We start from the raw sequence: 22505 nt of genomic DNA, 5'->3' as shown, positions 1-22505 counted from the left end.
GTCACTGCACATAAACAATAATCTCAATAAACTTTCTAAACGGTAAGTCGTCTGTGCTTAAATCTCAAGCTGTGAGTTATTTGAGGGAACACATTTTCAAAGTGATTCTAAAAATTGCATAACTAAATGCAAAATTTCCCATGATGCACATTATTGTGCTACCGCAACATGTGAAAGCCTCAGATTTACCCCGACATATATGTAAAACAGCACACTGCAAGAAACTCTTCATAATAAACTCCATGGCTGATAATATTAATATACTACTTCGGGTCTGTGACAACAGACACTAACGTGGCAAAACGCATAAAATAGCACTGTAAGCTACAGTAAACATGACACTATTGCACTGTGGCATACTGTTTATGGCCCTCAGCCATCTTGGATTAGTCTCAAGACTTTTGGGTTTCCACAGACTACTACTCTCAGCACTGTGCAGTATGTGTCAGACGTAATGTGGGAAATAAGTGTGTGTGTGGTGCATGTGTGGTGCATGTGTGGTGCATGCATAGTGTGCGTCTGCGTAGTGTCACCTCGGTGCACAAGGATTCGACTTTAAGACAATTATCGTGTTGCTTGTGTGTTTGTTCTAAGTGTACGACAGATGGGATCCGTTGGAGATCTGAGAGGTGATGCTGGCGCTCCTGCTCATGCCCTGTTCATTTCTCCCCCCTGATGACGTCCTCCTCATAGCCTGTGGGCTGTTCCTCACCCCCCCTGCGACTCCCGCACTCCCCCTCTGATTCCCTCCTCCGGGGTGGTGGAGGCTCCAAGGTGGCGGGCCCCCAGCCAGCATAGGGTGACCCCAGGGCTGCTGTGAGCTGGAGCCCCCCTGGTGATGATGACTATGGTGGCCGCCCCCTCCACCTCCTCCGGGCCAGTGGCCTCCCCCTGAGCCCCCTGGCCACCTCCACCTCCTCCCCCCAGCCCCCTGGGAATCGGAAGCCAGGTTAGTGAGCACCATGTTGCTGAAGCCGAGCCGCATGGACTCCGAGTCAAAAGCCTCGATCTCTCGGGCCTGGCGCTCCAGAAGTGAGCGGATTCGCTCCAGACGCTCGTTCTGCAGCGCAAGCATTTCCTCTTCAATCTGCGGAGACGAACACAGTGAACAAATGAGTAAACAAAAAACAAAAAAACATGCTAAGTGACAAAGTAAAGTCTGCCATTTGTCTTCTTTGAAAGGACGATGAATTCTTGGTTGAACAGAAAAAATTAACCACTCGACTACACTTCATATAATTGGAATAGAACTATAAGCAAAATTAGAAAAACAAATATAGAATAAAAAATAAAAAAACAGAACTTCATCAAAAACACTCACCTCACACAATGAAATACTATATACAACCCTCTTAAAACACATAAAAAACATGCAGCCTACTCAAGGGGAAATGACTGAGGAAGGGTCTAATGGCCTTTAACTTAAAGACACAATAAGTGAATGTCAACAGAAGGGTAGTCTCCTGACCAAAATTCAAAACACGGATTCAGTGTCTAATGTCACTCCCAAATGTATTGACACACATCATTACACCAGACAACACTAGACAAAGTCCAGGGCCTTTCTTACTTTCTGCTCTAGCAGCGCCCTTCGCAGAGAGACCCTCTGCTCCAGCTCCCTCCGCTCCTTGTCGTGCTGAGCGTCTGTTTGCATCTTGATCTTGCTCTGGTACGCGTTGAGTAGCTCCAGCTCCTGCTGCAGCTGCATCCTCAGAACCTGACACTCCCCCTCTTGAGCCTCGTCCAACCGCAGCTGAGGGCAAGTAAGTGAAGGAGAAATAAAGACATAAAGAGGGAACGATACAGATACATAGAAGACTTTCTTTGTAAGCACCATTGTTTTATGCTCAATATCAGTGAGATATAGTATATTTTATATCCTTAGAGATCTTTCAGGAAGAAAACAGTATACCTGAATTTCATCAGGCATATATGAAAGTGACATTGGTTTTAGTAATCCTGAATGTGATTTAAATGAACATCTATTCATTTTTGACAGGATTTATATGAAACCTACTTACAACAAATAAAGAAACAATTTCATTAATTGTTAAATGTAATTAAGCAAAGAACATAATGGTTAACACAGGCATTCCATAACTAAAGGATTTTGAAGACTTTTTTTCTTAAAAACAATGACTTAGCATTTGGATCTGCTGGGGCAAGATGGGACAAATATTTAAAATATGGACCAAAATGTGTCTCTTTCACAGGGTATCGAAAGTTGTCGAGTGCTGCAAATTGTCATTACGCGCTAGGGAGGATTCTTTAAGGGACACTGTGTGAGATTTAATTGCTGTTTGCTAGCAGCAACATGACCTTCAGCTCACCCCTCCAATGTCAATAAAATAAATAACATTCCTGAGTGAAGTTTATAAACTAAAAATCAATTATAAAGAACAAAGAAATAAATCAGTATTAGTCATTACACCGGTCTGCTTTGTCTCAGCAAGCAGAGAAGTTTACAAGAACAAATTAACATAAACTGTAAACTTCCGACAGAGGGCTTCTGTTCTACATTGTTTGTAAAAAAAAAAGAAAAAAGAAAAAAGGATGATCCTGCGTGCTGTGCTTGTTTCGTGTAAACATTCAGCGGCGGTGGATGAGGGTGGCTGATTGAATTAGACTTCACTTTTGTTTAAATGTCAATGCTTGTTGAACGGATGTATTGATAAAGTATTGGCTTTTTACTCATGAATGTTTTATTGCAGTACTAGGAACGATCATAATTGCCGTCAATTTAAGTATTCCTCACTCCACCTGGTTTACTTTACAACCGCGGCATCTCTGCTCGCTGAATTATCGCGTGTGGGTGCAACTGTGTAACTGTGTGTGTGTGTGTGTGTGTGTGTGTGTAACTGTGTGTGTAACTGTGTGTGTAACTGTGTGTGTGTATAGTTGGAGGAGCTCAACCCAAGAGAGAACGTTTTTGTGACTAAACTAAACATTGACGCATTTGACAAGTTTAGCTTATGTTGTTGTGAAAGCGTGGTGTAACATAACTATTTTAGGTTCCTTAATGTGAGGTATTGACAATGTATGTTTTTGTATCTCTATTGTTTTGGCACTGGTACGATGACCGACCGTAATCAACAGTGAGTTTAAAACTACCATGACTAAATGTAGAAACATTTCTGTATATGTGTTCCCTAAACTCCTAAGGCCTTCTCTTCTGGTACTCACAGCCTGTGTAGAGAGCATTTCGTTGATGGAGTGGTCATACTGCTCGGCCAGGATGGCTAGCTTCCTGGTCTGCTCCTCCTTCAGCCTCTTGAGCACGGCCTTGTGATCAGACTTGGGCGTTGACTCCAGCAGATGGTTTCTGAGGGCCTTGTACTGCCTGGTCTGGGTTTTACAAGTATCCTGGAACTGCTTCTTAATCTGAAGCTCCTTAGACTTAAGAAAAAAAAAAAAACGAAAAATTCAAATTGTTAAGTAAATGAGCTTGATCCCTGCAAGTGTATCAGTGAGAGTGTGTAGAGGGGGCGGATTCAAAAACGATTCATTTCGTACCTTGAGGCTCTTGGGCTGCTGTCGAACCTCCATGACATGCTTGCGCCTCAGCTCCCTCTCCCTCCTCTTATTGTATTCCAGCTGGTTGGTGAGCTCTGTCTGGTGCTGGGTCCGGATCAGCTCTGCCCGCGCCCTCTGGATCGTTCCCAGGTGCCTGAACTCCAGTTCCTGCATCGACTCGTGATGTCTGAGCAGCATGGCGTGCTCTAGGTCCTTCTGTGTCTGCCGTTTGTTGAGCTCCTAAAAAAAAAAGGGGGGAGAAAATGCTGGGTGACAGCAATCAAATAAGTAAAATGAATCAAAAACATAAGAGTGGGTATGCTGGTGGCTGATTCTCTCTCTGTGACTAAGTACCTCTCTGGCCAGATCCTGCTCCACATTGTGTCTGGCGATGAGGATCCTGCGTTTGAACCGTCGACACTCGAGCTCCAGGTACTGCCTCTGTCTCCTCAGCAGGTTGGCCTCCTCCTCCGCCTGGGAATCAAGTTTAGTTAATATCACAGATTCTACCGACTGTTTGAATTCACTGCCAGGCCTGTGTAAAATCATCATTTGGTCTTGGGCTTGTCAAGTGTACATATTGTTTGAGGGTTCCTGACCTGGAAGTGCTGGATGTTCTCTTTCTGTTTGGACAGCCACTCCTGCTTCTCCTTCTTGGGAGTGGACTGGTTCTCGCTCAGTTCCTGTCACACAGGTGTTATTTTGTTTTTTCAGTATATCAGGGCACTGCCATTAGTGAGCATACCAGACATCACCTGTCACATCTCTTATATACCGTATTTTCCGCACTATAAGGCGCACTTAAAAGCCTTTAATTTTCTCAAAAAATGACAGTGCGCCTTATAATCCGGAGCGCTTTATATATGGATTAATTCTGGTTGTGTTTACTGACCTCGAAGTGGTTTTGTGTGGTACACGGCGCTCTGTCAACATGTTTTAGTACGACTTTGGTAAACTACAAAGCCGCACCGCAGCAGCATCACGGCCACCGTAGTCAGGAGCGTCGCGGAGTAATACATACTGTGCTTCACCATAATATTACAGTGTGTGTGTATAAGGACCCCAAAATGGCACCTCAAGAGACATTTACGACGCGGACTTCAAACTCAAGGCTGTCAGTCACGCAGGAGAACATGGGAATAGAGCAGCTGCGAGAGAATTCAACATTAATGAATCAATGGTACGGAAGTGGAGGAAGTTTGACTGACTGACTGTTTTGTTTCGCTTAATGCGCCTTATAGTCCGGTGCGCCTTATATATGAAAAAAGATCGAAAATAGACCATTCATTGACAGTGCGCCTTATAATCCAGTGCGCCCTATAGTGCGGAAAATACGGTACATGTTTTTCATTTTAGATATTGAATCACAAAATTTGAATCTTTTGATATTACAGTCATTGACACAATTAGTCATTACATTTATTAGTCAATCAGCAGAAAATAAATCAGCGACTAATTGATTATTGATTTATTGTTTAAATCCTTTTTTCAAGCAAAAATGCAAAAAAAGTATGGTAGTAAGACACTCATCATGTATTGATCATGTGGTGCGGTTCAAATGTTTTACCTCTTTGAGCTGCTCCTTGCGTAGTTTATACTCCCGCTTCTGTGATTCCAAGAAGCTGCTGAGCTCCTTCTTCTGCTGCACCTGGATGTGCTGCTGGAACTTCTTCTCATCGTTGGTAAACGTCTTCAGCTACACCAAACACCAATATTGAGTCAGAGACAAAATAGCGTTTGCTTCAAATTGTAGGAACATGCTTTGAAAACAGTTGAATAGCACAGTATCAGTAGCCCACTATATTTTTCCCATTGTCCACTTACATCTTTGTCCAGGGCCGCCTGGTGTTTTTTTAGCAGCTTCTCCATCTCCTGGTTGAAGTTGTTCCTCTGACTCTCTAGCTCTTTGTCCAGCCTCAGCCTGTGTTCATCCATCTCCCCCTTCAGCTTGTTCTCCAGGCCCATCAAGTGCTTCTGATGTTGCCGTCTCATGCGTTTGTATCCTGACATCTGCTCCCGCAGCTCCGAGTCCTGCTCGTGTTCCTGCATCTCACGGGTCACCTGCAAGATGTGGACGCAGGTAACAATCAGCACAGGCTCTTTAGATTCAGATTATTTGAAAAGGGTTATAAAATATAGAAATCTGACATTGTGTTTATACAGAGGGATGAAGACATCCTACTCAAGTGTGTAGGTATAACAGCAATGTTTAAAGAGTTTGTTAAACTTTTGTTAAACATAACAGACTAAATATCTGGTCCTTTCTGGTGTACAGCCACTAATAAATGCAATTATTAAGTGAGATGCCTGGAGGAGTAAGCAAGTGTGTACTCACGAGTGACGCTGTGCGTATGGTGGCAAAGTGCTCTCTATTGCGGTAGTGCTTCCTCGGGGCCAGAGCTGGTGCTGGCTGGGGCTCAGAGGGTTGACTGCTGGCGGCCTGCTCCCCAGAGAAACTCTCCTCTTCCTCCTGGAGACATAAAGCAGTAGGATGACATATTATTAAGTAAGTGTATTTCACAGATTAAAAAAGTTAAGCATTGGGGACATGGGTTTCTTGGAATAAGGCAAGAAAGAGATTGAGACAGAAGAGTGCCAAAAAAAACCAAAAATATTACAGCAATTAAATGCTCGGTGTAACTCCGAATCTGTGAGAAAACTAAACTGAAACAACATCCTACCAAAACGCAGCTGGAGAATCCAGTTCATGAAAAAAAACATTTTATTTTTTTTAATTCAACCTTCTAATCCATCAACATGTTTCTGGTCATATCTTTGTGCTTGCAAGAAAATGATTAAAAGGATGGTCAAAATGTATGCCTAAGGATGGGGTCAAACTCAACTCAAAACACTGGATCCTTTATTTCCTGTAATGCAACTAATTAGCATCTTTCATTAGACTTGAGTGGTTTATGTGTCCGTGTTTTTTAAACTTGAAATTGATGCCCAATTGAGTCACTTTCTCAGTTTAAACAAAGCTCCCAACAGAGCCACATACATTATTATGAACTGATCTCCATGTGTAAAAATCAGTGGAGTTCCCCTTTAAAAAATTATAAATATATGTGCCCATATACTTTCTCTAAATAGGTGTGCGTCCGTGTGACTTGACCCACCGGTTTGAGGTGTATGACAGAGCTGTTGGACATGACTGTGTGGTCTCCCTCCATCAGGTCCAGCTCGCTGCGGCTGTCCTGGGCCGCTTCGTTCAGACTGTTGACAGAGCTGCTCTGGGAGCTGGCGCTGATAGACATGCTGGGTATGGACTGATTACTGCCGACACTGTTCACCGTTCCCGTCCGACCTCCGCCTGGCTCCAACTCCTGGAGACAGGAAGGAAAGAGCACAGAGAGAGACAGCAAGGGAGAGAGAGAGAGAGAGAGAGAGAGAGAGAGAGAGAGCCAGAGAGGGAACACGAGAAAGTCCAAGAGACAAAGACAGACATGCATACAAACCAATGCATGCTTGGTTATTTGATCAGCATTGTAAAATGCCATGAAAGCGGCAAATGTATGTTGTTTTCAATAAAGAAGCATCCACACACCTCGTCTCCATCAGGGGCTTCGGCAGTGGGTCCGTTGTGGGCCTCCTGTAGGAGGATCTTCTTCATCTTGCGGTACTGCAGGTTGTCCAGCTCTCGCACTGCATCCTTGGTCCTCTGTATGAGATCCATCAGCACCGAGTCTGGACGTTCCCGCTGCAGAAATGCATGCTGGAGAGGAGGGTGACAGGGGAAAGATGGAGCATTACGAAAAGAAGAGATGGAAAGAGGAGGACAAAGAAGACTGTTCTCAACACTAGAAGCATTACTGGAATGACTGACAGCTTATGAGGAGATCAACATGTGAAGTTGGGGTTTTTTGCAATAAATTGCGCATTTGTAATGTGTAAAAAATATCAAATATCCCAAGAAGGAACCCTCCCAGTTAGCCCAGAGTAATGAATTAGCTATAAACTTAGGCAATCTGGTCAGAGCCCCTGGATTTAATGATGCGGTGGATGGTTTTGCAATGAATCTGCAGAAAGAAAGGCCTGTTTTAAAGTAAGACATCTCAGTGTTACTGACAATGTTCAACATTGTCAACATTTGTCAGGCTATATGATAAATGCAAACTGTGTAGTAATGGCGGATCATGCAGATAATGGCCTATGATATGACAAAAATATATTTAAATTCAAGAATGTATTTACAAGATTCTCCATGAACTTTACTTGAGGTTAAGTTAGGCCAGAAGTCCAACTGAAGATAATCACATTGAGGAGCATTTAAAGAGTGTTTAACGTTGAACATTGTAACACTTTGAATTTAGTAAAAGAACACGTATTGTTTTGGAAAATGACATTTCAAAAAGAAAGACACAGTATGCAGCTTTCATACCCCAGGGACAACTTCCATTAGTAATAGTGAGTCCATTAGAGGTCTAAGTGACAGCTGCTCAGTTACTTAACAGTGGATGCAGAAGTTGCATCTCTACAGTAATTACATCTGTGTTCTTTCCACAAAACCGAGCTCTATGTGTGTCTATACATGGTCTGGTTGTGTGTGTGTGTGTGTGTGTGTGTGTGTGTGTGTGTGTGTGTGTGTGTGTGTGTGTGTGTGTGTGTGTGTGTGTGTGTGTGTGTGTGTGAAACTGGAAGTAGAGGATTAGTGAATCAAAATAGAAGCTTATGGGGGAGAGAACAGAGCAAAAACTTCAGAGAGAGATTTATCGCCAGAGGGCTTCGTCAATCTCCCATCTCAACACTCTGACCCTGCTCTCTGTTTATGCGTTGCAGTGTGTGCAGTGTGTGCAGTGTGTGCAGTGTGTGCAGTGTGTGCAGTGTGTGCGTACCCCCAGCATGTCGTCAGAGTGTGGTCTGTCCTGGGGGATTTTCTGAAGGCAAGAATCTATAAAGTTTCTAAAGTAATCCGTCCTGAAACAAAGATGACAAGATGTAGGGTAAGACACCGACACAGACAGCCTTTAACAAAAGTAAGCATCTTCAGTTTAGGTGCAAAACATACAATATACGTGTATGTGCTCATACATATGTTAGTGGTGCAGGGTGGCATCTCACCATTCACTGGACTGCAGTGTGGGGCTCTCATTCTGCGCTATGTGGTATAAGGCACTCATTGCATTCATGTTAAACAAGGGTGGTTTCCTCTCCGCTGGAACAGAAATGACAAGTCAATGTGTGTATTCCTTCTTATATAATCACAGGTTTATTCAGATTATTCAGAAGAATAAAATGTTTTGCTTCTCACATTGCTGAGTTAATAAACATTACTGATTTAACTGAACCTTAAATCAAAACAAATCCATCAAACAAATCATAGTCAGACAATAGTTACTGGTGTTAGTCCTTGCACTCAAAGACCTGTCAATCAATAGCAAATCATGTGTTTAGAACAGTTATTAGGCCACGATCCTGTGACATTTGTATCACAGAGTGTGTATTCAAGTATACTTTGTATTAAGTTTACACTTATTCTTGTAGAAAAATATTATTTTCCATTTTTAAAGATAAAATACACACATACTGTCACCTACCTAATTCTATACAGGTGATCCCCAAGGACCAGATATCCACCTTCCCATCATACTGGCCCTCGTCCATAGCTAGAATAACCTCGGGGGCCATCCTGGATGTAGTAGAGGAGAAAGATAAGAGAATAAGAGAAACAGAAAAGGTCCCCAAAAAAAGAGAGAAGACTTTGATGGATACTCAGTCACACTCATGTCTTTAAATGTGTTTTAATATAAATCTGCAAACTAAAAGGTTTATTGTTTGGGATTAAATAATGGTGTTTTTCATGAGTCATCTGAGCACTCAGAAAAGCATAATTTTCTGTAAATAGAGTACATAATCCTGAAGATGATCTCTCAATCCTGAGCATTCAGCAATCACAGCAGGAGAGCATTTGAATACATCAGCAGGCCGTTTTAAACTCGTGTATGGATATGCAAATATAAGTAAATACTCTTTACAGTCAAATCCATTTCATGAATCAATGCTTCTTTAAGTAGACTGTCAACGATTTGGCTGGCTCAACGTTTAACATATTATACTTTGAATTCTTTCGGTTTTCATTTACCAATATGGCGTTCCCACGAAGGAGTTTGCAGGTGAGGCAATGGAGGCAGAGCCAAAGTCTGCCAGTTTGACCAGCCCAGGCTCGGTTAGCAGAATGTTACCTGCCTTCACATCCCTGAGAGACAAACATATACATGTCAAAGCAGGAGAATACATTGGGGATGGGATATAATATAATATAATATAATATAATATAATATAATATAATATAATATAGGTAATGTGAAAAGCATTCACCTGTGGATCATATTGTGGGAATGAAGGTAGGCCAGCCCCTGCAGAGCACCATGTGTGATGGCAGCAATCTCTACTTCTTGTAAAGGTTTTTTATGAACTGAAGGAGGAAAAACAGTGTGAGCAGGAATCAAAACCAGCTGATGAAGACACATCAAACAGCCAGTCCTACATTTCATCATTGAAGGGTCAAATCTGTTTGACACACTCAAAAAAACAAATACATGCAACACCTGCTCACCTTCTAGCAGATCTGAGGCTGAGCCAAGACAGTACTCCATCACCAGCTAGAAACAAGAGATACAGTTGTGAATAGCTATGTATGGACTCATTAAACATTGCACAATGAGATCATCTTCCAGTTGTTAGCAACTGTTGTTAGCAGGTGACTTACCCATGCTGTGTGCTCACGGAGGTAACAGCCTTTGTATTCTATACTGTTGGGGTGCTGGATCCTCTGCAGAAACTTCACCTCTTTTATAATGTCCTGCCATTTCTGTTCAGAGAGAGAAGGGTCTTAAACATAAAACATGCAATGCATTGCCTGGCTTTATGCACTAGAGGTGACTGCATGTGTGTGGGCAGATGATTGTCTTTCAGTGCAAATAACAGTATGGTGGTTCTCTTCTCAGATTATGTGTAATCTGATTGTAGTTTATTTTAAATCATGAGCCGTGTGAACCGTATCTGGGACGACAACCCTGAAAGTGAGCGAACAAGGGTGACCTTTAGCTAGTCAACGTTATTCATTGAAGATATCATCATTAACAATTTGTTTCAAATAAGGATGTAACGGTTACTAGTTTCACGATGAAACCATTGCAAAATTCCTGACGGTTAGTATTACCGAATCAAATTAAAACTATTAAAACTGCTTGATAACCACCAGGGTTTCTTCCAGTGTTTTGCAAGCCAAAACATCTGATATTGTATGGTGTTTTTTTTAACTAGAATGTGTTATACAAGAAGCCATATCCTTTTAGGAATATCTCAGTGTGTAGGTTGTGTGCATAATGTTTGCGTGCATGGGTCAAGCAAGAGAGAGAAAGAGAGAGAGAGAGAGAGAGAGAGAGAGAGAGAGAGACAGGGTGCATATGAAGTCAACAGTTATGTTATAGCTCTGAATGTAGCAGTGCAGTGTGTGTACAGTTAAAGCTATTTGTCCGGTGTATAAATGCCACAACTCCTCAAGACCCAAGCAAAGATCTCATGTCTTGCTTGGTTTCTGCTGATTACCGGATTAAAGTGAAGGTTAGCCCTGGAGTTATCAACAATTTAACCTTAAGGTGGACTGATCTTTAAGGTGGAACGTCTCTGTTCTTCTCTGTATTTATGTTTATTGTTGGGCTCATTGCAAGTACTCAATTACAACACAGAAGATAGACTGTGTGTGCATATGTATGAGTGAGATAATAATAATAATAATAATAATAATAATAATAATAATAATAATAACTATGTATCAGTACTTTAAAAAAAAAAAAAAGTTCAGCACATTTTACTAATATCACAATAATACATATAACCGTGATAATTTTGGTCACAATGATCGCGATATGAAATTTTCACACCATTTCATATCTGGTTGCAAACATTAGGAGGAGTATACGTACTGTACATCAAGATCCTGTCCTGTCAGTGTCACAGAAGGTATACCCTTAGAGTGTATTTAAAAAGTAGACGTAGTCACCCTGATGTCAACCATTGGTTTGTGGACTGCCGTTTTGAAACCTCGAAATCTGCATTTAGGACGTCACCATCTTGGCTTTTTGCAACCAGAAGGGACATGAGAGGTTGGAGCTAGATAAAGCCAAACGCTTAATATGTGGATATGCTGAATATATCAAATGTTATGATTAACTTTCATGAACTGAAAACACTGTGAAAGGGTTAAGAGGGTGTAAAACGAAAACACAGACAATTCCCAGACCAGACATCAGCATAGTAGCACTCTGTTAATCACAAGGTAGCCACGCCCTAAAGCATACCCTGCTTTATGGTCTATTTTACTCTAAATGGGACCAGTATTTACAAAACGAACATCATGCTGTATTGAATAAGACTTGAAACTAGCGATTGAGACCACAAACTCATGTTTACTTAGGTAAAAAATCAAGTTAGAAGCGGGGTCAATTATTCATAGACTTCTATATAATCAGACTTCTCTCGTCATTAGAAAGAATGCAAGTTTAAGGCACTACGCAATGTTCTTCACTGTTCTGAGTATATTGATGTGAGGAATGTATTACAGCGCACAGAAGTCATGGTTAATAATAATATATAAATGTTTCATTTTTAAAAAGCACAAAATGTTTAGAATAAAAAGTTAATGGTAAATAATTCAAAGTTTGATACTTCCTGTACTGTGTAAAAATGTTTGTACACACACACACACATACACACACACACACACACACATATATATATATATAAAATACAGTCTTGTCTCACCTCATTAGACTGTTTGCCACTGTAGGACATCTTTTTAATTGCCACCACCTCATTTGTGCGTATATCCCGTGCCTTGAAAATAAAAAATAAATTGTCAGTACACATTTCAAACATAACATACATTATCTAATTCTCTAAAAATTTGGTTTTCCCAGACCTCTTGTAATTTCATTACCCACACTGTGTGTAGTGTTCAAGAACAAAAGTCAGATCAGAATAAACTGTCCTTGGGGCTACTTAACTCCATCTGCATTTGCAAAATTACTAAATCGTTTCTGTTCTTTAATGAATTAAACCACACTTTGTATAATTGTTAAACAAACATTGTAAGCCCACTCATGTACCAAAACAAAATATAAGCTATAACTGACCCAGTTGCCATCTTTAATTGGCAAGTAGAGTAGCCTTGTGTTACTGTATTATTCAAAGAGAAATAATGAAATATAGATACAAATTTGGTTCATAAAATTGATCACTCCAACTCCACCACAGGGCTGTGTTGTAGAATCTGTAGTTACTGAATAAAGTTCTCCTGTATTCAACTGATCATGTCCCTGATTAAAATCAGTCAGAGTGAAGATGAAGTTTCCGTACAAAGTAGACGGCTCCAAAGCTGCCATGGCCAATCTCTCGGAGGTCAGAGTAAAGCTTCTCTGGGTCTTCTTTGAAGAAAAGCTCAGCCACATCCGGATCCTTCAGGCTCCCTGCCCTTACAGAGGAGGGCATCCTGGTTAATGTAGTCCCTTATCACCCACGCAAAGGGGATGGGACTATCTGGGTGCTGAGCTACACCAAAGCAGCTGAAGATTCATCTGCAGTACTTGATGGGCCTAAGGAACCAGCACATGGGCACCTAGACGGACAAAAAGGGTGAGGGGGAGCAGAGACCAAGAGAAAGAGACAGAGCTGTTAGCAAGGGCAAGATAAAACACCCTGATGCAGAACAGTATGAAGAAGAGTCCATTTGTTCACTTGATGTGATGAAAAGTCAATGGCCAGACTTTGAAAAGAAAGGAGGAAATCTCAGCACAACTTTGATCTTATTACACAAAACCAAATCTAAAGCATGATTGACATAAAGTCCCATTTTATCAAAGCTTGATTTAGTTGTCAACTATTGACTTTATCGCCAACTATTAAGATAACTGATTTATTGATTGGTTTGAATAACATTTTAAGAAAAATTCACTGACTCCAACTTCTTTAATATGAATATTTTCATTTTTCTTCTCTCCCCTATGACTGTAAACAGAATATGTTTGAGTTGTGGACAAAAGAAGACATTTGAAGACATCATCTTGGGCTTTGGGTAACACTGACCGACATTCTTCTCCACATTTTATAGACCAAAAGACTAATCAAAAAAAGAATCTGCAGATTAATTGACAGTGAAAATAATTGTTAATTGCAGCCCTAGTCTCATTTTCATCCACTTCATCCACAACACACATCAAGAACATACTTCAAAATGAAGCAAAAATAAAATGCTGTGACACAGTCACCCTCAGAAAAGGGCGTTGCAGGAATGGACAGTGAGGCCGCAGGGCTCCAGAACAACTCTCTCCATTGGGTGCACTGATGCCAGCCTGTCATTTTTTACTTCAGTGATTTCATATGTTGGTGCACACAATTTGGCTACATGCAGACATTTAAAAAAGGTATTTGGCTACATCATTTTCTCATTTTTCTTTACCCCTTATAAATTCCCTTTGTCTTGTGTTTGAGAGGGTTTTTTTTGTAATGGAGGTAAAATAATAAAAGTAATGGGTCTCATTCAACATCACACTGCCTGAAGAGAGCGATACAAAGTTTCTTCAGAAAGGTCACAGTCACACTTTCAAGTGCTGACCTTAATATAATCTACTAATTGCAGAGTCATCAGAAGTGCATCGGTTCAGATTGCTTCAGCAATTATTGCAGATCTGTAAACTACTGGAATGACTGGGCAATGCAAATATCCGGGCTCACGGATCGATTTCATGTCCACTGCTATGAGGTGGCCTACAGTAATGAGGTTTGAGCTGCATTGGATGATCAATTAGAGGACCTGGGATCAAATTTGACTGTGTGTTCTAAAGAGTAGGAATCAGTTTTGCTCTAGTTAACTCATGTAACATGCATGAAGGATTATAATTGTGTATGTGCTGACATGCAACATTTTGCACCACATATAATTCTGAGTGTATATGTTGACTATTTTGTACCTAACCTCATACTGCAAACTACTAAAGCTATTGTTTTGGAATAAACTGTAGAAACACTAAAAACAGAAAGTTATACTCACGGGGGTTATATTAGGTTTTATACAAATAAGCACTGCTGATGTACATGTGCAGCTTGTTTAAAATGTTTTGTGCGTTTTCATTGCACTCGTTTTGTCCCATCGGCTCTATTTTGTTACAATAATTACTCAACCCTTTCGAGGTTGTAGCTTTTACTGTATGTGTCTAAAATGTATCATTTACCAACATATATTTAACTAAGCTTGCAGACCCACATCACCCCAAGTTATCTGATACACTTTTACATTTTGAGCAAAAGGTACATCGTGCCCAGGTTGAGTTAAAAAAAATCTCATTTGACATTATGGCTTGATGTTAAATATACCTGACGTGCATTTAGGTGGTACACCTAAAGAGCAGAAAAGGAAATGTACAAGCATTCTACTCTCCTATCACAAGATAAACACCAACACACAGCCTTAAAGAATTACTCCATCTTTCACAACCTCACCTCCTTGTCTTGTCTTCAGCTGGTCAGAAATTGGAAGCAACCCAATCCACACTTAAACACCATACGATTATCATTATACAAACAACCAGTGAAAAAAAAAAATAGTTGCCTCTAGGTTTATCTTTGGGTCTGCAACACCGCTAACCTAGCCTGCTATAGTGATCAGTGCAGCCTGGTAGCCTGCTGTGCCAAAACCACACTGCCGGCTGATGTCACAAGGTTTGTCCTGCTGAAAAAGCTATCCAGCTGACTGAGAAAAAAAAAAAAAAAAAAAAAAACACACAAGAGTGAAACTCGTATACCAACACACACAACCCTCAAGGACAATGAAAATCTTAGTAGAGAGAAACTTAAAAACTGCTGCTGGGAGGAAACTTTAGTAACACAAGCAGAAATCCAGTCTTTTTTTTGTTGAAACAGTGAGACATTAAAATATTTTGTCTAATTCTGGCACAGTGCTTTTAGTGTTATAATATTGTTGAGCTGCTAAATGTGTACCAGCAACACAAACAAAGCCTTATAAATGAAAGTTTGAGCTTTGCATTTACTTTCAGGTAGCAGGACAGATTAATGCAATTGTGCATTTGGTGACACGCAATCCCTGCCTTATTAAATATGGCATCCAATCTGACTTAATGTTGGAAAATTATAAATTTTCTAGCAGGATATTGGTCTCGATTAAGCACTGTGAATGATTAAGCCAGATGTATAGGACGTCAAAAGGAGAAGCAAGGAGGGATGGCTTGCTTGACTTTCCCTCCAGTTACTAAGCTAACAATACGGATGATTTACTAACAAACAGCAGCAACAAATCAATGTTTTTAATGCTGTCAAAGCTTTCTGTACTTTTAAGACTTTTTCAACATGTGATTATACTTCCTCGTGAATATTTTTCCTGAATCAGCACACATTGATTTCAGTCATGGGTACAATGCGAGACCATGAAATCAAAACAAGTTAGGTTGCTAAAAAGCAGACTACTATTTACTCATATTTCAAGTGAGTATTCACTGTGGGCAATAATAAGACAGCCAAACACAGATTCATCCTTTACCCAAAATAAAATGTGACTCCTTAGTACAATTACCATGAATAGATGACTATGCATTATGAACTGTTTTTACGATGATTTGGTCCTCAGATCTTCATCAGGTAAAATTCAAATGCCAGAAAGAAGCATACATATGTAGACATAGCCCTATTGTGATCATTATTTGACACTCAAGACAATTATGGCCTGTCTTCAGTATTTTCCAATTATGAATATCTAGTTCATAGGTTTAAATGAGTCACACTTGCATAGTAATCTGGTAGCTCAGTGGACAGAAGGTCGTCCAGCCCAGCACCTTTGTAGCATCATAAAGAGGAAAAATCTAAGAGATGGATGGCTTACTAAAGAAAAGGGGAACTGTATTAAAGAGCATCTTGGTTCCTTAATTTAATTTCCTGATGAAACTGTATAATTCAATATGACAAACATGGGGAGGGAGGGATAATTCAAAAGCATAACCAATTGAAAAAATAAGTAACTAAAGAACAGCAGTTTTTTTAAATGACAGAACAGAAAGGCAGGATTTGTTTAAAATGTGTGATGGTTTTATGGGTGGTATCAGTAAGATAATGTTGTAAAGTAAAAGAAAATACTTTATGATACACAGTATATTCACTGCCTGGGTACCTAATTAGTTATGGGAATGGGGATTGTTACCAGTGCTGCATTGTTTTACTCAAAGAACAATTTAACTAGACTAGACTTGACTTAGGCTAAGTTGGACTGTGTGTACAGACAGATACAATAAGGTATCTCTCCCTTATTCACACACACGCACACACACGCACGCACGCACACACACACAAAAAAAAACCACACAGACACACACACACGCAGAACTAAGTCACAAGACTGAATCTGGAAGAGATGGACTGGACTGCAAACTGTGCATGCACACGCGCACACATCATCACAAAGAACAGTGTTCGAGAAATGCACCGAAAGTTGTTTTGCTTTACTGCTCGAGAAAATGGATTCTCTCTTTGTGTATTATGTGAATTGATTTCCTCTGCACTGTAAAATCACCAAGGAGCCTAATGAAGAGGCAGCCAATATAACAAGCTGAGTAGCAAGGCATGTCACAGAGAGGAAGAGGGAGAAAGAAATGGAGAGGGGTGATAAATAATCCAATACTTTATTGATCCCCATAGTTAAATTCTCTTAGCTGCACAGGGTCAGCTACAGAGCAGCAACCCTGCTATCTGCTGATTTACCAAAATGTAGATAAGAAAATGTAGATAAGATAGATATACAAAAGAGGAAAGCAAAGGAGAAGCTGAGCGAAAAACCTGGCCTAAGACATCCTTCATCCATCTCAGTTCACTCGTTAAAATCCATTAGAACAACATAAAACAATTTCTGTTACAATCCTTCATGAGACTCAAATGAAACACTGATTTGCTTTCTCCTAGTTGGTATTTTGACTAACTATTATAATATTTATTTTGGCTTATTATGTAGCCTCTGTGCATACTGCACTTGAATGACATCTCCATTACTCTGGTTTTGCTGCACCAGCTGAGGTGGGACAACTTGTACCATAATGATTCTTTAAAAGTACATGGAGTTGATCTCAGCAAAGATTAAACCTAAATGTCGACCAGAGAAGAAAATCCCATCACCAAGAATAACTGATATCACCTGTGTGGGTTTGCAGGGCATTTACACCGTTTCTACAGAACTGTGGAGACTCTCAGAAAATGCTACATATCTTCTGTCATACACATTTTCAAAATGTCTTTCAGCAAGATACTAAATGCTGAATTGCTAAATAATTCAAAGTAGGAACGCAGAGAGCGGATACATCTTATTAAACGATCATGTATCATCCAGATGTAACTGGTCCACATGAAATACTAATTGTCTCTTGTTGTAAACTGAAGCCTAAAAATCTGCAAACATGTTGAGTTAACGCACTAAATTCGATATCGAGGGAGAAACGACAGTTTTCATGCATCCCTGCTTTAAAGATCATCAGCAAAATAACCACTAAAAACAGCTCTGCAACATCACAGCTGTTCATTTAGAGACTATGTTAATTTCATGACCTACATGTGCACTGTTGTTCAAATTGCTTTGCATGACACACTACATCCCCCCCCCGAGATGGAGGGTGGGGTGTCCATGGTCCTGTTCCCCAGACTGATTACGGATTGTGGCTTTCACTGAGTGGAGGAAGTGAAAGCTCTCTAGCTACCCAATGTCAACAACAACACATCCCGATCTGTGGTACTATAAAGATGATGGCGACAGCGGAGAGGAATGGCGTGACCAAACACTAAGAGGATTTGACCCATCCCATTTCACTCACTGAGCTCCATTTACACTCTTCCTGTTCTGATACATGTCCCAAACATCAATAGTACACCAAGTTCCTTCTCAACAACGGACACTTTGGTTTAAAAAGAGGACAATCTGTATGCACGGCCGGCCCGGTCTTTGTAAAGAAAGAACGTATAAAAACACACACAGAGGGAGAGAAACTTTATTCTCTGCTCAGTTTTTACTCCACTACATCTTTACATAGCAAAGTGTTGTTTGTTGCTATACTAATGCTCTGAATATAAAATGTAGCACCTTTAATGTGTAACTTAGGATTTCAGAAAATTGCAAACCCTCACTATGGTGGATATTTTTGGTCGTTTTTGTAACCCCTCCTTACTTGTCCTCTTTCTCTCAGTCTGACTCATCAAATAGGCGATTGGTATCCAACTGTTCAGCAGACAGCCTCAATCCAAGACCTTGAGCTGATGCTTAGGAACTCCTTTTAATGAAGAGGACCATAACTTTATTATCTCACTTCTTTTAAATTGCCATGTCACTGAAGATGTTACTGTCAGTTTGGTTAGTCAACACACTGCAAAGACCTGAGGATCACTGTCAGTTAATTAGCCATCAGTTTTGACAGATAAAAAAAAAAAAAAAAAAGATTTAATACAATAACAGCACAGTGGTCGTACAATCAGTAAGCTAAATAAGGTTCATAACTGCATTACATATTTTAAATCACTAAAAAATAAAGTGGCAGTACTGCAGTGGATCATATTGTGGAAACACAATATTGTTCTGCAGTGGCTGACTGTCACTGACTGACTTGGATCTGGACTTTAGCAAGCAGGGCAGGCTTTGCTCCAGTGTCTAATCCATTTTTCCTGGGAGACACTTAAATCCATTAAGCAGCGTGCCCATATTCAGCACCCCCTCATACAACACAAAACACAACTTTGCATAGGCTTCTCGTGCATGGAGGTGTTCACAGTCAATAATAGCTGCGTACCTCTCATCATCAGCCAGCAGCTAAGTCCTTGAAAAGTAAAGATGGGGAACTGTTCCTTCCTACAAATGCACAGCTGTGTTGACAAGCATGCAGAGGCATAAACAAACAATTGAAAATTGTACAGATCTGCACAGGTTACAGAGACAAATATGAAACCAGGGACTGGCAGCCTATCAGAAGTGTCTGATAACAGAGTAAGAGTACAAGTGGTAGCTGCCATAAGCTGCATTAATAACGCTGACAGTCTGTTCATCGCGATATAAAGACACCTAAACAGACAGAGGGGGCTGCTCATACTGCAGTGCTTATTTAACAAAAAGACAGCAGTATATGTGGCACATAAAACACACAGCATGTGTAGGTGTTTAGGGAATGTCAGCCATCACATTTGACAGATCACCTGGTCTTGGTTCACGTCAGGGTGAATGGTAAACACTGACAATGTGCGTGGATTGAACATTATTAAAACATGTGTGTTGATGGTCCAAACAGAGGAGTACAGATAGCCTGCTGGGTGCTACCAGTGTTACGCAATGTCAACACAGAAAACTGAGGAATGCGCCTCTCACGTCGGTGCACAAAAACAGCCATGAGCCGCAGACGGGTGCTCCTCTGGCCGCTTACACAACCATCGTCTGCTTTGTAAACACAATGTCAGGACGTGCACGCAGGACAGACACAGACACAATGTCACCTACCGTCGCTCAGCTCGCTCCTCGGACAGTGTTTGGCTCGTGACGGATGAGAAAACTTCCGACACAGACACATGCACAGCGGACACAAACAAACACGAGGGAGTGGCACTGCTTCCCACCACAGTTGCATAAAAAGCGGATTAGCGAGCTAACGCTGCTAGCTGCAGCTTATTAGGCAGAGTCTGCGTTCACGTTAGCACTATTTACACCACAGACCCCTCACAGTGCAGCTCAACAAACACCCCTGTGCTAACAACGGAGCCCTGGAGTCAGGAGGAGGAGGACGACAACAACTTTGTGTTAGCTGTCGAGTGGCTACCAGTCTGGCTAGCTTGTGTGTCAACCCACCAGTCAGTTAGCTCAAAGCTAAAGCTAGCGACCGACTCACCTGGTTGAGCTGATCCCACACACGGCAGAGGACGTGTGGCTGACGATGAATCACAGACGAGGTCCACGCAAATCAGCCAAGAAGTGTGGAAATCGCAAGCTAACAAGCTAGCAATGCTAATTCTCCTATCTAACCACACAGTCGCCCAACCCAGCAGACACTGTCACGCCGACTTCCAAGTCCAATATGTCCACTGAAGCAAATGTCTTTGTCATGAATGCTGGTCCGCCATCGTCACATCGACGTGAGGCGAGCCGGTGGCGACTGTCAGGCGCTGACTGTCACAACGAGACTGTAAGGCAGGCGAGCTAGCTGCTAACGGTGGCTAGCAAACTTTCTCTCTCCAATGGGCAGTTCCTCTAAAAATGGCGGCGATGAGAATCACTTCCATTCCATCCTCAAGGAGTCAACGGGGCAAATGAGGAAAGGGGGGGGGGGGGGGGACAAGCCTGGAGCCGTAAGGGTGCAGTCAGCTTTATTTTAGGCGAGAGTACACGTGTGGCCCTTCTGGAGTCTTGTTGATGCTGTCTTGCTGCATCCTACAGGGAAAACGTTTCCCCCCCTCCTCCTCCTCCTCCTCCCTAATCCCAGAGGTCGGTGCTGCTGTGCAATCGAGCAAATGCAGGCATGGGTTTGTGGTCTGGATGGAGAGAGACACACACACAATGACTGTCAACACAACATGCATTTTATAGCAGGGGGGAGCCAAGTAATGCACATTCTCTCTCTCTCTCTCTCTCTCTCTCTCTCTCTGTTTGGCTTCATTCACTTTCAGTCACTGAGCTCCTTACCTGACTAACAGTTTCAGTCTTAATCTGGTGTCTCCTATAAATAGCCTCCCATTTAACTAATGTTAAAAAGCTATTGTATCTATCCTAGAAACAATGACAGATACTCTCAAGATGTTATCCAGGGACAACACTTTGCAGTTCATCAGTCCTTGACCCTGGTATGATGAGAACAGTGGGTTATGCATCAGAACACCATACATTTGTACTAGTAAAAGTGGGGTCAAAACAATACAGTCTTATTTTGTATTGACATTTAATTACAATACTATGATTTGATCATCTGATGGACCTGTCAGCTTGTACTCTTTGAAGCCTATACAATCGTGTGGTGTACAGTATCTTACAGTCCACACGGTTATATAATATCAAGTATACAGTTAAATGGAAATATGCCAGATTATGCCATACATCATTTCTGGGGGGCTCAACATCCCAGTCCCCAACAGTTTGGCAATTGACCAAATCCATTGGTATGCTACAGATGTTTCCATTTCAGGCATTGTTAGTTTTACATCATGTTATGATTACATCAGGGACTCATACATTTGTGTAGCTGAAGCCCCTGTTTATTCTATATTTACAGAAATACATTTCTAAGATGTTCTAGTTCTATCATGAAAAACAACATATCATGTCAGCATAGACGTGACACCACATCTCAAAGGATTACACGTGTAGCTGTAATCTGCATGCAGAAAAGATAGGATATATGCAATGTGCATGGCAGCAAAGAGGTTAAAGATGGGCATTCCACAACAGACTGCAGGCTGGGAAACCAATCAGCTCACAGAATGGGGCTCAGAGGGCTTTGATTGGTTGCTTGGCAGCCCTGTTGTCATGATGATGGGAATTGGGTCCTGTCTGTGTGGTCTGTATCCAGGCACAGAAGTACACTGAAGCAAATGATATGGATGGACAGGCTGTAGAACTTTCTGCCCCTGATACACACTCGTGTGTACGTACATATACTGTACAAACATGAACCCCAGAGTATAACCATGTTTATTCAAACTAGAACTGAACATTTTGTGCTTTATTTTGCTTCATTTTGTGTTTGCAGATGTTACATGCTGAAGAAGCATCTCTCTCACTAATGCTCTCTGAGGATGCACGTTCACAAGTAACTGCTTGTTATAGAAGAGCGAGTTAAATCGTGGTTGTTTAAAATGTTACCATTTATCAGCCCTAAGAATAGATATCAGGACTAAACCAACCGCAGTTCAGTATTTCAGTCTATAAAATAATTATGGTCATTAAACTTTTTTATCCACAGATGTCTGTAACCTGAACTTTG

General features: G+C 41.1%; 1 protein-coding gene across 1 annotated transcript; it reads right to left on the bottom strand.

Moving 5' to 3' along the window:
* Positions 1-3: 3 nt before the first annotated feature.
* On the bottom strand, positions 4-20804 carry taok1b (TAO kinase 1b). The gene is made up of 21 exons (XM_054625305.1): positions 20421-20804; positions 12871-13129; positions 12277-12348; positions 10220-10321; positions 10067-10112; positions 9829-9925; positions 9593-9706; positions 9048-9139; positions 8572-8665; positions 8346-8427; positions 7058-7225; positions 6630-6836; positions 5849-5983; positions 5338-5574; positions 5081-5209; positions 4113-4196; positions 3868-3987; positions 3514-3753; positions 3184-3396; positions 1571-1753; positions 4-1087 (listed from the first exon to the last, which is right to left on the bottom strand). The coding sequence occupies exons 2-21, from the start codon at positions 13000-13002 to the stop codon at positions 590-592; spliced, it is 3045 nt and encodes a 1014-aa protein (XP_054481280.1). The 5' UTR covers positions 13003-13129; positions 20421-20804; the 3' UTR covers positions 4-589.
* Between the last annotated feature and the right edge of the window lie 1701 nt (positions 20805-22505).

Source organism: Anoplopoma fimbria, chromosome 24, assembly GCF_027596085.1.
Source record: "Anoplopoma fimbria isolate UVic2021 breed Golden Eagle Sablefish chromosome 24, Afim_UVic_2022, whole genome shotgun sequence".
Taxonomy (NCBI): Eukaryota; Metazoa; Chordata; class Actinopteri; order Perciformes; family Anoplopomatidae; genus Anoplopoma; species Anoplopoma fimbria.
The sequence above is the reverse complement of the archived record's forward strand: the minus strand, read 5'-3'. Positions and strand labels throughout refer to the sequence as shown.